This window comes from Pelophylax lessonae (assembly GCF_965119305.1).
Source record: "Pelophylax lessonae genome assembly, chromosome: 2".
NCBI lineage: Eukaryota > Metazoa > Chordata > Amphibia > Anura > Ranidae > Pelophylax > Pelophylax lessonae.
In genome coordinates this window covers 707,264,215-707,282,836 of record NC_138769.1, presented here as the reverse complement: position 1 = coordinate 707,282,836, position 18,622 = coordinate 707,264,215, and the positions used below count along the sequence as shown (strand labels likewise).

The window sequence follows — 18,622 nt, the reverse complement described above, 5'->3', positions numbered from 1 at the left end:
GGCCACTAGGAACTAGTGAATCAAGGTTTAAGTATGTTTGGGGACCCCTTCAATGGGTTCATTAAGTAAATCAACCTTGGGATTTTTAATGATGTTTATCATAGTCACTGAGTGAATCTGGGCATGGACCTTGATCCAGAACGTTTAACCTTGAAACACATTCACCATATGTGATACACCTGCCTGCGCCCCCAGAAACAGAGTAAGGATGAACCAGGAGGAGGAGAAGGAGGAATCATCCGAGGAGTAGTGTTAATTTTGGCATCAAATTTCATTTTAGTTTTAGTCATAGTCTTTTGACTAAAATGCTATTTTAGTTTTATTCACATTTTAGCCATATGTAATGGTTTTAGTTTTAGTCATATTTAGTCAACTAAAACCTCCGGTACATTTTAATTGACTAAAATCAAATGGGTTTGGGTAAATTTTAATGCATTATTTCAGCATTTTGCTAGAATTTTAAAAATCATTATATACTCCTTGAGTAAAAAAAAATTGAAAATCATGTTATTATTTATGGTATTATGGTTTGAACAAACTACACAGACACTCTGGACAGTGGTCTGAGGAGGCCTGTAATGCACAGTGCTCTGGACGATGGTCTGAGGAGCAGAGGCCTGTAATGCATAGTGCTCTGGATAGTGGTCTTAGGAGCAGAGTCCTGTAATGCACAGTGCTCTGAACGGTGGCCTGAGGAACAGAGGCCTGTAATGCATACAGTGCTCTGGATGATTGGGAGGCCTGTAATGCACAGAGCTTTGGACAATTGCCTGAGGAACAGAGGTCTGTAATGCACACAGTGCTGTGGATGGTCGGGAGACCTGTAAATGCTGCATAGTGCTCTGGACAGTGGTCTGTCTGAGGAGGCTTGTAATGCACACAGTGCTCTGGATGATTGGGAGGCCTGTAATGCACAGAGCTTTGGACAATTGCCTGAGGAACAGAGGTCTGTAATGCACACAGTGCTGTGGATGGTCGGGAGACCTGTAAATGCTGCATAGTGCTCTGGACAGTGGTCTGTCTGAGGAGGCCTGTAATGCACACAGTGCTCTGGATGGACGGTCACCTAAGTAGGCCTGTAATGCTGCACAGTGCTAGGCATCACATACCACTAAGCATGCTATAGTCCCTACCTTGCTTTCTGGGAGGGGAAACACTCACAGGCTTTACAGGTGGAGCTCCAAGGAAACCAGAAGTTTACGTGGTCTAAACGTCCTTTTGTTTGTTGACAAAAATTTAATTTATTTTCTTCATAGTTTTCGTCAATTGATGAAAATTTGGGACCACTGAATTTAGCTTTTGTCACTAGAAACATGCCGCTGACCAAAATTTTGACGAACATGTTTTAGTCAATTAAATTAACACTGCTGAGGAGATCCATAAGTGAAGGATAGGGAGGGGTGTGGGGAGGTTAGGAAAAGAAGCAAGTTGTCAGCAAACAATGCACATTTATGCTGTTTAACCACCAGCCTCTTTCGGACCCTTCCGGTCTACATGCACTGGTTCCAGTGTCACCTGCACGTGTTTGCTCTGCAATGGCTTCATAAGGACTCATTTACCTGCATACATGTGCATTTGGAATGCTCTTCAGAGGGCATTTGAAAGGCAGCAAGGAGGCGTTATATCGCATGGCATGTGGTTTTTGGGCATCCCATTTAGTAAAAAGGGTTGTGTTCGGAGGCCTGTATTGCCCGCTGCATGCAACAGGAGAGACCTGTATACAAGGCCTTAAAGCGGAGTTCCACTCAAAAGTGGAGCTTCCGCTTTAAATAGTCCTAACCCCCTGACATGCCACATTTGGCATGTCATTTTTGGGGGGGGGGGGCGGGTACCTAGTTTTGACAGGTACCCGCTCCCACCTCCGCTCGGAGCTCCGCGGCGCCCTGAGCGGAAGTTCTCCTCTCTCCCTCCCTCCCTGCAATCTTCTGGGACTTGTCAGAGGTCCCAGAAGATTGCCGGCCAATCACGACGCATAGCGCAACTCGCGCATGCGCAGTGCGTACCCGCATCAGTGATGCCGGCGCCGCGGAGCAGAGAGGGAGAAGACGGCGCATCGCTGGACCGTGGGACAGGTGAGTGTGCGGTTAGGCTGGAACTCCGCTTTAAAGCAGGGATGTCCAACCTGCGGCCCTACAAAGACAACTTTGAATGTGGCCCAACACAAAATTGTAAACTTACCTAAAAAGTTGATTTTTTTGGGGAATGTTTTTGTAAAAATGTGTTAACACTTAGCGAACACATGCAGCTGGAAAAAAAAAAAAAAAAAGACAGTGTCTCTTTACTGGACTTTTATAAGTTTTATCTTCCCAAAGAAAAATCTCCAATTCTTCACAATCACCATTCACCACCATTCACCAATCATCATTCATGTCATCAGTTTTTTTTTTTTTTTCATCATAGGCAGCATATTTGTGAGCAACTATTTTCAAGGATGAAGCACACAAAGGCTAGAATTAGAACCAAAATATCTGATGAGCACCTTGAGAATTCATTGAGCATTGCTACTACATCCATCCAACCAGATATTGATGTGTTAGTTTATCAAAAATGCTCTAGTTTTATGTTGCCATATTTTATTTTTCTAATAAAAATATTACAAAAACATGAAGTTTTATTACTCAGATAGGTATATTATCTATATCAGTGATCATTAACTTGTGATCTGCTGGTCTTTTTCTGCTCATCAGCTATCCTTATTGTTAGCGTATTGTATGTGCTGCCCAAGACGATTCTTTTTCTTCCAATGTGGTCCAGGAAGGCCAAAAGGTTGGACACCGCTGCCTTAAAAAGACAACTTTGGACCATGCCTGAGCAATGTGTGTCAGTATGGCTACTTGAAGTCTACGCCAGGGACATGTGTGACAGGGTGACAACACAGGAGCAAACAAGCAAACTGTGAATCCTGGTCAATGTCACTGACCAAATATGGTTATGACCTATCTGGCCAATGACATCACCCAGCACTCCCAGATGGTTTGTTTACAAACAGAAGCCAACCTGGATCTGTCATTTTTCAGTTATAATTCAGCAGGGCAAGATCGTTGGGTGGTGGGGAAAGATTTTTGAGGCAGCTGGGTAACATCGTTGGACAGAGGGTCATCATAATAGATACTGTAACTACATCACTGGATGGCATGATTGACAATGGGCTGACATCGAAAATGGATTACATCGCAGAATATTATTTACACTTTCTTGAAAAAAAAATGTTTTCACCGTATGGATGTCTATATGTTTTTGTCACTCAATAATGAGTAATAAGGGTTATCATGTACCCACTACCCAGTACTCATTCCCCTTGAGGGATATCTGGTGGCCATTTATTATAAAGGAGGGATCCAGATTCCAAAAGGTCCCCCCCTGAAAACACCTACATGCTTCTGAGGCATCCAATGTGGTGATGAGGCCTTTGACCCTCTAACATGGGGACAAGGTGCTTTGCAAAGGGGAAGATATAGCCTGGTATGGTGCAGAAAGGGAGGGACGCACATTCCCTTCCCTTCCTTTTTCCTGACCACCTATCTTCTAGCAATTTAGTAATAGTGTACACTGCTCCCCCAATTTTTTGCTTGTTTATTATGTATTCGGTCTGACCAGACTTCTGAGGTTGAGCACCCCACCCCCCACACACACCTGTACTCTATCAGAGTCCACTATCAAGTAGATATAGGAGGAGTCCTTTGTAGTGCATTAGCACATCTTTCCCAGCAAGGAGTGTTGTCTCCAAGGGTTAGAGAGGCTGGATTCACCCCTTTTTTATGGATAGTGTAGGACCCACTGATAATGGGGTACTTTGATGCAGTGGTGGGCTTGAGCTCGATATGGCCATATGGTGGGACTAAATCCCCATTTTTATTTATGGATTGTCTCCATATTTGATAGTCATTTCTTTTGCATGTGCGCGCTATTCTTTTTTAATATAAATAGTGTACACTGCCTGTGGTACACGTCATGGCAGGTGCACTGTGATGTTTTTGTGTCATGACGTTTTTCAAGTTGGGCGCGATGACACCACATATATTTATAGAATTACCTAAGTTTTTTTTGCCATTTTGGCGCCAAAAGCAGACATTTTAGGTAAATTTACAAACCTCCCTTACATGGAAGGGTGACAGTTGTCTCACCGGTCAGGCTTCCAGCTTGGTCCCATGCAGCCAGCCTCAGGGATACCTCCTCCCCTACCTCCTCCATTATTTTAAGGGTCTGAAATTCTCTCTGGATATGGACTTATATACTGCTACATACACAGCTTGGACATTTCAAGTTCCATATGGATGGCTAAGTATATTTCCTTTACTTGAGTGCTAAATGGCTTTTTTTTTTATATAAGATTTACACTGATGGCTTCCAAACTGGACAACTGAAAACCACATATTACACAGTTAAAGGGAGTTCTCCTGTGTCATTTATTTGCCAATAAAGGGAGGACAATAGATGCCTTGCTAACAACTACAAGAGTATCATATGTGATGACAAGGACATCCCTCCCTGGCAGATTTCCAGTTGTACCTGATGCTCATTATTAGTGATGGGCCAAACACCCCTGTTCGGTTCACACCAGAACATCTCAAACAGGAAAAAACTTCTAGCAAACATGCAAACTCTATTAAAGTCTATGGGACACGAACATGAAAAATCAAAAGTCCTAATTTTAAAGGCTTACATGCAAGTTATTGCCATAAAACGTGTATGGGGACCTGGGTACTGCTCTGGGGGACATGTATCAATGCAAACAAAACTAATTTTAAAACAATTGTTTTTACAGGAGCAGTGATTTTCATGATGCTTAAAGTGAAACAATAAAAATGAAAAATTCCTTTAAATATCATGCCTGGGGGAGTCCCCATAATATGCCTGTAAAGTGGCCCATCTGTACAATGTACGGAGCCTGCTGCAGCAATACTGACATTTCTAAAGGAAAAAATGCAATTTAAACTTGCTCACGGCTGTAATGTATTGTTGTCTCCCAGCAATACAGATAGAAAAACCTGAACCATACTAGGCCACATGCCCTCACCATGGGGGGGGGGAGGGGGTTGCAGAGCCCCTCCCACCCCAATGCAGCTTGTCCCCATTTTGGTGTGGACAAGGGCCTCTTCCGGACAACCCTGGGCTGTAGTTTTTGGGGTCTGTGCGTGGGGGGCTTATCAGAATCCCACCCTCCCCCCCATGTGAATGGGAATCGGGCATCGTACCCCTACCCATTCACCAAAAAAGTGTAAAAAAGTAAAAAGCACAGAACATTGTTTTTGACAAGTCCTTTATTAAAAAGAAAAAAAAAATGTCAAGTGACTTCAAAGGGGCGGTGGCACTGGGTGACGTAACTGAGTGGCCCCACCCCCTGCCTATAAAAGAACTGTCAAAGCTGAGGATCGGGCAGATGGCGGGTAGCCTCTTAAGAGGCGGAAGTAGTTTGAATTTCTATTTTTATTTTTCGGGTCCGGTAGGCGCTGTGATTGACAATGGATTTACATCGAAGGACACTAATGTTTTTTCTTTTTAATAAAGGACTTGTCAAAAACTGTTTTCTGTGGTTTTTTACTTTCTTACACTTTTTTGGTGAATGGGTAGGAGTTTACAGTTTATAATACATTTTTGACACTTGAAGTGGACTTGAACTCAAAAATATGAATTAGCTTTGTTAATTGGAAATGTCACTTATGCCTAAGCTGTATCCTGAAAATAAGCAGTGCACTTCCTGACATGTGAGTGTGCTTAGGCACTCCTGTTCTGTAGCCTCATAGCTGTATTTCTGCAACGTGAGATCATTTAAGGTACTGCTCCCCTGATCTCATGGGATTTAGAGTGAGATTTGGTAATGTCACTAATGTTCTCTTTGCTGGAGAGGAAGCTGTACCTGGGGACCTGCAGTGCAAAAATCTCCCTGCTACTGCTATATTCTTTCTGTAGATTATATTATATTTGAATTAGTATATTATTTTTGAATTATTAATTATGGTATAACTTTGTAGTGTTGAGACTCTGAATAAGTTAATGTTTATTATGGGGAAAGGGTGGGATTAAATACATTTGTACTTCTTCCCACTCCTTTTCGGATATGAAAACTAAATTATTTTTTATAGTTTTTTTTTGTCTCCTCTTGTAACTAGTTGTTTTGTCCAGTGGCGGCCCGTGCATAGGGGGCGCCAGGGCGCCGCCCCCCTACCCCTAAAAAAAAAGAAAAAAAAAAACAAAACGAACAAATAAAGTTGTTCAAAAAAAAAATCGGGTTCGCCGGCCTGAACCCAAGGAACTGGTGGCTGGGGGGGGGGGGGGTTACGTCCCAGAAGAGGCGCCGATTGGCTGCCTTCTGGGGGGGTAGGGGGGTATCCTGGGCGCAAGTCTTTGCGGTTGGACACCCCCACTTTCTGATATCCTGGCTGTAATTGGTCCAGTCTACAGCCTGGACCAATCATCATCCAGGATATCGCTGACGTCGCAATGGGGGCGGTGCCGGTGCGTGCGTCAGTCACTTACCATCACCGCCGCTCAGAGAAGAGGAGAGGCCGCCCGCCGGTTCCCGCCGCCGAGACGACGAGGGAGAAGGACCCGCCGCAGAAGAGGAGGAAGAAGCTGAGCCGCGCCGCCGCCAGGTAAGTTTGAACGGAGCAGGCCGCCCGCCGGTTCCCGCCGCCAGGTAAGTTTGAAGGGAGCACGCACGCTGGCACTCTGCAATCATTGGGGGACAATGCTGTGGCGCTCTGCAATCATTGGGGGACAATGCTGTGGCGCTCTGCAATCATTGGGGGACAATGCTGGCGCTCTGCAATCATTGGGGGACAATGCTGGCGCTCTGCAATCATTGGGGGACAATGCTGTGGCACTCTGCAATCATTGGGGGACAAAGCTGTGGCGCTCTGCAATCATTGGGGGACAATGCTGTGGCGCTCTGCAATCATTGGGGGACAATGCTGTGGCGCTCTGCAATCATTGGGGGACAATGCTGTGGCACTCTGCAATCATTGGGGGACAATGCTGTGGCGCTCTGCAATCATTGGGGGACAATGCTGTGGCGCTCTGCAATCATTGGGGGACAATGCTGTGGCACTCTGCAATCATTGGGGGACAAAGCTGTGGCGCTCTGCAATCATTGGGGGACAATGCTGTGGCGCTCTGCAATCATTGGGGGACAATGCTGTGGCGCTCTGCAATCATTGGGGGACAATGCTGTGGCGCTCTGCATTCATTGGGGGACAATGCTGTGGCGCTCTGCAATCATTGGGGGACAATGCTGTGGCGCTCTGCAATCATTGGGGGACAATGCTGTGGCGCTCTGCAATCATTGGGGACAATGCTGTGGCGCTCTGCATTGAAAGGGGCTCGCACGCTGAACTCTGCATTGATGGGGGCACGGAACAGTTGCATTGAAGGGGGCACGCACGCTGAACTCTGCACAGTGTTTATTGCATTGAAGGGGGCACAGCACAGTTGCATTGAAGGGGGCATGCACGCTGAACTCTGCATTGTGGGGGCACAGCACAGTGTTCATTGCATTGAAGGGGGCACAGCACAGTTGCATTGAAGGGGGCATGCACGCTGAACTCTGCATTGTTGGGGCACAGCACAGAGTTCATTGCATTGAAGGGGGCACAGTGTTTATTGCATTGAAGGGGGCACAGCACAGTGTTTATTGCATTGAAGGGGGGACAGCACAGTGTTTATTGCATTGAAGGGGGCACAGCACAGTGTTTATTGCATTGAAGGGGGCACAGCACAGTGTTCATTGCATTGTGGGGGCACAGCACAGTGTTCATTGCATTGAAGGGGGCACAGCACAGTGTTTATTGCATTGAAGGGGGCACAGAACAGTGTTTATTGCATTGAAGGGGGCACAGCACAGTGTTGCATTGAAGGGGGCATGCACGCTGAACTCTGCATTGTTGGGGCACAGCACAGTGTTTATTGCATTGAAGGAGGCATAGCACAGTGTTTATTGCATTGAAGGGGGCACAGCACAGTGTTTATTGCATTGAAGGGGGCACAGCACATTGTTCATTGCATTGAAGGGGGCACAGCACAGTTGCATTGAAGGGGGCATGCACGCTGAACTCTGCATTGTGGGGGCACAGCACAGTGTTTATTGCATTGAAGGGGGCACAGCACAGTGTTTATTGCATTGAAGGGGGCACAGCACATTGTTCATTGCATTGAAGGGGGCACAGCACAGTTGCATTGAAGGGGGCATGCACGCTGAACTCTGCATTGTGGGGGCACAGCACAGTGTTTATTGCATTGAAGGGGGCATAGCACAGTGTTTATTGCATTGAAGGGGGCATAGCACAGTGTTTATTGCATTGAAGGGGGCATAGCACAATGTTCATTGCATTGAAGGGGGCACGCACGCTGAACTCTGCATTGAAGGGGGCATGTACACTGGTCTCTGCATTGAAAGGGGGCATGTACGCTGGTCACTGCATTGAAAGGGGGCATATACCATCTCCTGTACCATATCTGTGCCATGCCTATACCATATCTGTGCCATGCCTATACCATCACCTGTGCCATGCCTGTACCATCACCTGTGCCATGCCTGTACCATCACCTATGCCAGGCCTATACCATCACCTGTGCCATGCCTGTACCATGACTTCAAAGTCACGCAATTTTTTACTGCGTTTTTTGACGCGAAGAAATACCTATTACATTTTTCTTTTTGCGCCCCCCCAAAAATTTTGAGCACCAGCCGCCACTGGTTTTGTCATTGTCTACTATTGAATGATTACTTATTTTACAGTTTTTTTTTTTTTTTTAACATGTTCAAAATAAACTAAAACAAACTACGTAACTTACTAACTATGATTTGTGCTTCCTCCACCTCTCCTGCTACTTCATGATTATTACCCCTCCAGTCATCAGATCACGAGTCATCAAGGGGCAACTCAGACATGAGGAAGCAAAGTCTGATTCCTTTACCAGGGTGGTCACCTCCACACAAAGAGACAGTACAGATCAAGGCATGGTAAGTTAGTAATGGGGAAAAGATCAGCTGCAGGGAACAGTGGCATCACTAGGGTTGGTGTCACCTGGTGCGGTAAAACATAGTGCACCCCCTCCATCGGGCTCTCAGCTGCCTAAATTGTTAAAAATCGGGCTCTCTCCTGTCTAACCTTCCACCCAGGATATGGTCTGCACCCTGACACCCCCATAGCGATACCACTGTCAGGAAGACTGAAGGCAAAATTGTTGACTAGTCCTTTGCCCTCTACTTGCCTTTTTGGCACAGTGTCCACAATACAGGTTCTCGTTAGGCAATGCATTTTCGTATAACTGCTGTGAATCTTGACAGATTTGCTTTACCCTAAGATTCTAGTGTATTTTTGAACTGTAGATTTGTGTCAAAACCTGGACCTTGCAGCTGAAGATTTCTGGATTGGGAAGAGAAGTGCAAAGCACTTCATTACACTCAGCTCACCCGGCCCGCAGATCTTGCAATCCCAAGGCTCTTCTTTAACTCACTAAACATGCTAAAACGTTAATTATTGAAAAAGCGATGCCTAGGTACATCTCCCTCCCTGCTACTTCCAGAATTATACATAATTGCTACAAAGTAAAAGGTTAACTTCAAAAGCACCAAAAGGAAATTAGGAAACACACAAAAACATTGGCACAACGGTCCTCAGGTGTTACTATAAGCAGCTCGCTAAGAATAAAAGCTTTTACAGTACCGGTCTCTTTGCAGCAGTGGAGTCAGATTCATTATTCTCTGTATTTGGATCTTCGCTCGTTGTGTATTCATTGGAGCCATTGAGAGCTTCCAGCTAAAAAGAGAACAGAAAAAATAAAAATGAATACTAATAAAATAAATCAGCTGAACCCTTTTTTGCATTCAAACTAAAAGAAAAACATATCCCCTTTGTCTTGTCAGAACGAAAACCTTATAGTGTGCGATTGAATATATTTTATAAATGGGAATAAATAAACGTGCTCTCCAGAAATTTGTGCAAGTGACAAAAAAGGAAATGCTATATAAGAAATAGCAAGGTGTAAAAAACTTAAATCCACCAAAAACAAAACTACTGTCACAAAAGCTGTGTTTGGTGACAATTAGTGTAACAACACCCCATAAAGTGTAGATATCCCACACTAAAATAGAAGAAACAAAGAAGAAACAAATGGCAAAAAACTTTCCACAAAGTTGGCACAAATAGGGAAAGAAAGTCCTTTCGGACACAAGTCCATTGGTTTCTTCAAATTAAAATTCCCGTGAAGAGTGAGTATGTCCAAAACACTTATAGCTTCACCCAAGGACAGGGTGGGGCATGCCCTGTGGATGGCTCCTTACCAAAAAGATAACAATAATTGGCAGTCAAGATAAATCAACGGCCTGTATCCTCACAGTGTATATTTTATGTTAAGAGCATGTATGCTAAGTAATGTGTAAGTCTAACACTGTGTATTTATTACCATTCACAAAAATAAGTCTCTCTAACAATGCCTTTCACCCCTTTTTTTCTCCAGGACAGATCCATCTTTGTTTAGGCAACATCCAGGGTCACCATGCACTTTGTGGACTGAGATACTGTTTTCAATATTACACCATCATGTAAATCCAGGTGATATAACAAACACAGTAAAGGCGCTTCCTTGGATGCTACTCATTTTTTGAATATACAGTTTGATACAACCATCTGCCCCTTTATGTGTACAAACACCAATCTTCCAAAATATAACAAAAAGTGGGTGCTAGTCACTCACTATATGCAAACAGTTACCACAGTTGTTCACTATACACAGCCAATTAGTTCATCTATATTGTGGAAGGATCAACTTAATATATAACTAAAGGCAAACATTTTTTTGGCTTTGGATAGAGAGGAGTGGGATTAGAGCCCTTCCCCGTTTTTATTGCTGTCTGAGCTCCCGTTATATATCCTGTTTACCATTACCAATAAAAGCGAAAGTAAAAGAAAACCCCAAATTTTGGGTTGTCCCCAGAAAAGTAATAGAGGGAAATCTTCCAATGGGGACACTAGTTCTGGGGACCTGGGGGTCCCCAAGGAATTCCCTAATTTGCAGGGATTTTCTTCTCACTTGCAATTTGGCTATGTGACAGGAAGTGAAGGAAAATGAATGATAAAAAATCTGAAAGGGGTTATAACCCTTCCTTACTCTATCCAAAAAAAAAAAAAAAAAAGTTTTGCCTATAGTTCTACTTCAATGGAAGTCCATATATGATATGACCAATTACTAAATATAGTCCCAATCAGTGGCGGCCCGCCCATTGGGGGGCAGGGGCGCCGCCCCATCCATGCGTCCGGCCCCTTTATCTACATGCAGGGTGCCGAAGGCTTGGATTCCAATTTTTTTTTTTTTTTTAAGCACGTGATTAGAGCCAGAGTATCTAAAAGGCTTAAAAAAAGGGTGGGCTTGGGGGGCAGAGTACTGTGCCCTGAGCCCACCCAGTTGTGTGACAATAGTGAATGAATATTCGCTATTATCACACTCATTCTCCTCCCAGCCAATCAGGAAGCGAGACCCGTTTCCCGATTAGCCCGAAAGGAGAGGCCATGCTACTGGAGGGAGGAGACGCAGGGGAAGCCACCCCTGCCTCCGCTGCTGGGGGAAGCCGCCGCCGCAGCCTGCCCTCCACGTCAGTCCAAGGTAAGTGTGCAAGCTGGTGTGGTCTAGGAGGTGGGGGGTATGGTGTGGTCCGTCTGCCCCCCCCCCGGCCCATGGAGCACCAGCCGCCACTGGTCCCAATCAACCAATTGAAATCTTCTCGATGGGTGAGTAAGTGCCCTCCCCACATACCCGGGTGAAGTGTGCACTTACCACATGTGTATGACTGCCAAAGCAGTCTATAAGCTATAAACAACTATAAACAAGATCTATGTATTCTTTTGTCCTTATTCACTCCTCTCCATTGAAGTCCTTTTATGTACCAGACTGGAAATCCCTTTAGTAAGAATTCTTATTCCATCATGGGTGAAATAAGAAATCCTAGGAATAGATCATTGTGTGGTATGTTTATTAAAACAAAGTGCATACAAAGTAATCAGAAAATCAGCTACTCACATATTTTGGGTGTCTGTAAGACACCAACACATTTAGCTTAACCGTCAGGTATAGTAGCGCCGCTGCTCATGGCCACTGAGCCGGCGTGCGTTCCAAACAATGGATGTGGGACAGGCGATTGACCGGATCTGATGTCGCAGCTCAGCCTCTATGCATTTCGCACATGGCGCGACTTCAGGAAGCTCGCACGAAATGCATTGTAAGAGCAATTGCTTCAGAACTTAGTAAGTAAGCAGGAGCTCTGCTGACTTCCATTATCCAATCACATTCAAGCAAAAATGCAGTTTATTTTTTACATTTCCTTGCAGGTGATTAGGTATTCTTTGTAAAGTGAAGCTATGGAGCAACTGCACTTTGCAAAGTGCACAGTATATTTACCTTTGGTAAATCAACCCCATAGCCTTTTATTGAGTTGAGTTTTGGGTCTTTGGCATAAAAAATGCCAAAAGCTGCTAAACGTGAGTTCAGGAGCAACAGTATGTATGAGGCCTAATATTATGCACTGACATGCTTTTTTCTTTTAAATATATTTTTTAGCATTAATAATTTATTAAAGGATTTTTAAAAAATGTGTATTTTTTATTGCAATCATAAAATACTAAACAAACAAAACAAATAAAAATCACAAAAAGTTCACTTATGAATGTTGAAATAAAAAAAACTGCCAAAAAAATAGCTAAGGGCAGAGTCTTCTTTTGGAATAAACTTTTTAAATTGAAAATCCACATTGATTGAGAAAAAGAACAATCCTGTCTAGGCCATAGGCAAGGATTTTCACAAATGATATTGTAGAATCATGCCTACTTCTGTTTTCTAGGTGCTGGGACAGTCCATTCTCTAAATCTTAAAGTGAGAAGGCCTGTCTGCTATAGGGCCAGTGTCAACAGGCTTTTGTTTGAGACAGAACCACCTTTTCATCCTTAGAAGGCCTGTTCACACTGGTGCGTTGTGCTCACCAATTTATCTTGAACATGCATTATGATGCATTTTACATAATGTTTATTAGGACACCCATTTATTTTAGAGGACCAAACCATGCAAAAGATGGTACACACCCCATTTTCTCAATGCAACATACAGATCATCCACATCTGTGTGCTGTGGTGTGTTAAAATGTATGTGGGCTATGCCACATTGTGTCATTGCTTTGGGGTACAATTTAAAATGGACGGCAAAGCACTGCACTGCAAAACCAAGGTAGACCCTTAAGGCTCATTTACACTTACTTCAAAATGTGGCATTGGACATACTTTTTTAAAGCACTCTGAATGCCAATTAAAGGCGCTCTCACTAAATAAAATGACTACCGTACAGTCCTGTTCACGCGTTGTGTTTGCTTTTCTTCAAAAATTATACCTCATGTCACTTTGATGGTTCTTTAACTTCTTGCCGACCGACCGCCGCAGATGTACTGCGGCAGGCAGCCGCTTCCAGGCAAACCAGCGTACATGTACGGCGCTCGCTCTGGGGAGTCTAGGGGGCAAGTGCGTGCCGCCGGCAGCGCGCTCCCGCCCCTACTCGTCAGCGGGGAAGCCGGTGCGTGTGTCAGGCGGCTCCAATTGCCGCCTGACACCCGCGATCTCTGCCCGCTAAGAGAGAAGGCTGACCGTCCTTCTCCCTTGGATAATCACAGAGATCATGTGATCCTGCTATATAGGATCGCATGTCTCTGTGATTATTTCACAAGCCCAATCCCCCCCCCCGGCACAGTTAGAATCACTCCCCTAGGCTTACATTTAACCCCTCAATCACCAACAGTATTTACCCCTTCCCTGCCAATGGCATTATTACCGTAACATTGCATATTTTTAGAACTGATTACTGTAGTAATGTCACTGGTCCCCCCAAAAGTGTCAAAAATGTCAGTTAGGGGTCCAATCTGTCCGCCGCAATGTCGCAGTCCCGCAAAAAATCACAGATCGCCGCCATTACTAGTAAAAAAAAAAAAAACAATAAAAATGACATAAATTTTTTCCGTAGTTAGTAGACGCGATAACTTTTGCGCAAACCAATCAAAATATGCTTATTGTGATTTCTTTTTTACCAAAAATATGTAGCGTAAAACAAATTGGCCTAAAATGTTAAAAAATTTTCTCCGACTACCCTCTTTTGGAAGGGTCTAGTGAACAAGGTGACTCCGCTCTATAAGGCTACATACTTAAGTAGGGGCTGTCCAAAACAATTTGACAAGGCCTCGACCGCCTGCTGAGTGGTGACGTATATCCTTTCATACTGTTTGCATAGGTTGATGCTGAGTGTGTTATGCTAACTGTTCTTTATGTCCTAGTAATAATATTGTGCAACTGTGAATGTGTTGGACTATATTGAGGTGTTCTAGCCTCTTTATGAGGCTCATCCATTCCCTGTGATGGGCCTGCTGGGTAGAGCCTGGGTTTATGGGTGGGGGTTTCTTGTATTAGCTAGTTGTTTTTGTACTCTGTTTTCTTGTATAATGTACTCACCCTGCGAGGCGACTGAGTTTATGTTTTGTCTTTTCTTGTTTTGAAACAATAAACAGAGATTTATAAAATGTTAAAAAATTTTGATTTTAAATTTTTTTTTTTGTCATATAAAAGAATGTGAAAAATATTTTTTTGTACTTGTTTTTTGTACTTTTTTTGTTTATAACGCAAAAAATAAAAATTGCACAGGTGATCAAATACCACCAAAAGAAAGCTCTATTTGTGGGAAAAAAGGAAGTAAATTTAGTTTTGGGTACAGTGTCGCACGACCGCACAATTGTCCGTTAAAGTAATGCAGTGCCGAAGCGCAAAATAGGGCCTGGTCAGGAAGGGGCTAAAAGGGGCTGAAGTGGTTAAAGAATCTTCAAAACCTCGATAAAATGTCTATGACAAAGATCACTTAAAGCACCTACAGCATTTGAAAGGCTTTTATTCAGCTTTAGCTTCACTTCGCTGTTCTGGAGGTATTGCAGGTATCAGATATTTCAGGATGCCCTGGGAGACCAACAAGTGAAGCAGAAAGAATCATTAGCAGTCTCTTCCAGTTCAAGTGTATTTATTCTGGAAGTGTCTAGACTTCACATCTGGTCTTCAGCAGGAAGGTAAAGAAGACTGGAGAAGAGCAACTATCAGATAGAACACATGGTGTGCAACATGGGAATGCTATAGCGGAAGGTGAGCGGGGACAAGAGAGAGAGAACTGAGAGTTACTACTGAGTGGGGGATCAGCAGAGCTAGAGGTACTACTGAGTGAGGGATCAGCAGAGCTGGGGATTACTACTGAGCGGGGGATCAGCAGAGCGAGGTTTACTACTGAGCCGGGGAGCAGCAAAGCTAGGAATACTACTGATGGGGCCTCAACACAGCTGAGGATCTTACTGAGCAGGGGATCCACTGTACGAGGGTCTGCTGAACAAGGGTACCAATGCTAAACAGGGGTACTAAGAAGCTAGGGATCTGCTGAGTGCGAATACTACTGAGCCAAGGTTCTACTGGGCCTCAAAACACACACAGGGCATCTGCCAAGCTTCATTAAAGCTTCAAAAAAGCATCACAGAAGCATCAAAAACACATTAAAAAAGCCTGTTAAAGAGGTAGGCGCTTTTATGTGTGTTAAAGTCGAACCAAGTGTAAATGAGCCCTTAAAGTGTTTGTAACCCAAAGAAGTGATTCACTGGCAGCCCCTCTCTTGTATGCAGCAATACCACAATGTAAGTGTTTTTTTAAATCGATGCTTCAAATTACCTTTTTTCACATATTTTCAGGCCGGTCACGTGACTCCCAGCCGCTCTGCTGCCCCGATCCAGGACTACAGCGGGAGGGGCTGAGATCTCCCTCTGACATCAGCTGACATCAGCCGGGAAGGTCACACAACTGCCGTGCTGGCTGCTTAGCCCCTCCCGCTGTAGCCCTGGATCAGAGTGGGAAGATGGCTAGGAGTCACATGACCGGCCTGAAGATATGTGAAAAAGGTTATTTAGAGGCTTAATTTAAAAAAAAAACCCACACCGTGTGTTATCGCTGCATACAACAGAGGAGCTGCCAGTGACATTTGTTAAACTTTATACTAATAGCGGAAGGCGGGGAGGGGGGGGGGGGCTCGGAAGACAGCATACACAGACAGACACAGGAGCTGACAGGCACGGAGAGAGGGGAAGAGAGGAGACACAGCGGATGATGGAGGCAAGTAAACTGACCACAGTGTCAGGGCTCAGCAGCCATGATAAGCCGTGGTCAGTTCACAGAGGGGGGGGCAGAAACTGGCAGGATCAGCAGGGTATTTTACAGCTTACAGAGGAACAGGTTAGACAGCAAAAGCACTGTGCTGTTTAAACTGCTAGAAGGGAACTGGATTTTTTTTTTTTTTTAGGGTTACAAACAATTTAAAGTGTAATGGGTATGCAAATGGCTTCAATCAGGTTAGATCCACATTAGAAGGAGGCACGTGTCAATCAATTCCAAATGATCTTAAAGTGTCCCAAATACTGCCCGTTGACCATAATAAGTGCCAGTGATGAAAAGAGAAAAGGCCCGTATCTTGGCATCCCTCCAGGCATGCAGTAGCCCCCCCCCCCCCCCAAATCAAAGGACTCATTGCAGAAAACCTATAGATAGTTTGGCCTGAACTTTTAAAAGAAGGTCTGAAAAAAAAAGCAACAAGACAATGATACAAGCCGGCAACATGGTTTCCTGGGGAATTTCGTGCCCCGAAGTTGCTGTGGTTGCAAGTCAGTAAAATCTAGATTTTCAGCAGTTTTGAAAAAAAAAAATCATAGCACCTGCAAATTAGTAAGGAATTGACATTTTAAAATAAAATTAAAACACCTGTCATACATCATGTTTTAGTAGAGTTTTCCTTTAAAATCAAATCTAACAAGCTCCCCAAGACAGTCGAGGCTCGGTTTCCTCTTGTCACCATGGTAACAACAATGGGAAAATTCTGGCAATTAGACAATTTGGAAGCTGACAACTCAACAAATTATTTGTTTCTGCCTTGTTAATATAGAGAACCCCATAGAGGAGAAGAATTGATCGTAGAGCTCTCATGTAACTGGCCTCATGTAAATTTCTCTTCTGATTCAATTCTTTTTCGCCTTCAAAGGTGGTGGCATCATTAGGTGAGCTAAGTTGTATTTCTCTGACAATGTGTCATCTTCATAATGAATAAGTGGAATGAGAATGGAATTTAAATACAAAATTAATTTTCCTAGTGCAGATTGATCTCAGGATTGAAGCGTTGTTGCTGGTTACAGATGGTTTATATAGGCACCTTCAGAGCATTTTTAGAATGGTCAGTTCAGCAATTAGACATGGGCAATTCATTTCGTTTTGATGTTTTTCTGATAAAAATTTAATTTACAGAGATTCAGACGTATCAAATGAAACGGTCGGCAACAAATCCAAAAAAAAAAAAAATTATGAAGAAAAATAACTAATGCATTTGTTCATTCGTTTCATTCAGATGATATCACATTTTCAAATTTGTTGGATAACATAAAGAATGATCCGATATAATTGTGTATAGCTGGTTAAGGAGCGGCCGGCTGCTAAATCCTTACAACCACGACTCATCTGCTACCAGTGGGATTCCGTAAACAAAAGAAGTAACGGTTACATTTAAAAAAAAAAAAAACAGTGTGGGGATCCCCATAATCCTTACCAGGCCCTTTGGGACCTGTTATGGATTTTAAGGGGAACCCCACACCAACATTTTTTTTAAAAATGGTGTGTGGTCCTCCCCAAAATCCTTACCAGACCCGAAAGGCCTGGTATAGATTAGGGGGACCCCCACGCTGTTTCTTTTAAAGGATGGAGGGGGGGAGTGCCCCTGATCCCTACTGAACCATACCAGGCCACAAGCCCTCAATAGCACCTTGTCCCCATGTTGATAGGGACAAGGACCTCTTCCCCACAAACTTGGTCTAGTGGTTGTGGGGGTGAAAGGGGTGTCTTGTCAGAATCTGGCAGTCCCTCCATATACCACCCCCCCCCCCCCCACTCATTCTCCAAAAAAAATTCAAAAGTAAATAAAAACACTAACACAAAACATAAATGAATAAAAACAGGTCCCCCAATGTAAATCTAACATAAAAAACAAAACAAAAACAGAAGCATGTGATTGGCCACTATTCAGCCTAGAATCTATGCCCTGCCACCGCACTATAGAACTCAGTCTGCCAGGACCCAAGTAGAGATTGAGTAGACCTGGGGAGTGTGTCGGTCCCTTTGGGGAGAGCAGGGTGCCCGGAGAGATACAGTGCATGAAGCTCAGGAGTCAAGGCCACAAGGGCCATGGTGACTTGAATGTGTCCAGTAGTCTGTGTACAGGACCCAGAGGGGCGAAAGTTCTGCTGAACCTGGGACTGTGCTATGCCATGAGCAACATACTATTGAGCCTAGGGCCACATGCAGAGGGCTGTGCTGCTGCCCAGCAACTGCAGGAAGGATGAGCTGAAGAGAGAGCTACTGAGACCTAAGACTAAGCTCTGCTGAGAGCCATGTAGCTGCTGTTCTTGTATAAGGTAAACCAGATTCTCAGGATAAGATAACCAGTGCAGACATATGCTCGTGCGCATTGGACTCCTGCACATACTTCTAGGCGAAAGGACAATACCAGACATGCTGTGATGATTTGGTGCACGCTC

At 44.1% G+C, this 18,622-nt stretch overlaps 1 protein-coding gene across 2 annotated transcripts in view; it reads right to left on the bottom strand.

Annotated features, from left to right (window-relative positions):
* Nucleotides 1–18,622, bottom strand: part of DLG2 (discs large MAGUK scaffold protein 2) — a 2,359,657-nt gene that overhangs the window by 1,996,985 nt on the left and 344,050 nt on the right. For both annotated transcript variants that reach the window (XM_082244450.1, XM_082244453.1), the window contains exon 4: nt 9,666–9,758. In XM_082244450.1, coding sequence (XP_082100576.1) covers nt 9,666–9,758 — 93 coding nt within the window. The remainder of the gene's footprint in view (nt 1–9,665; nt 9,759–18,622) is intronic.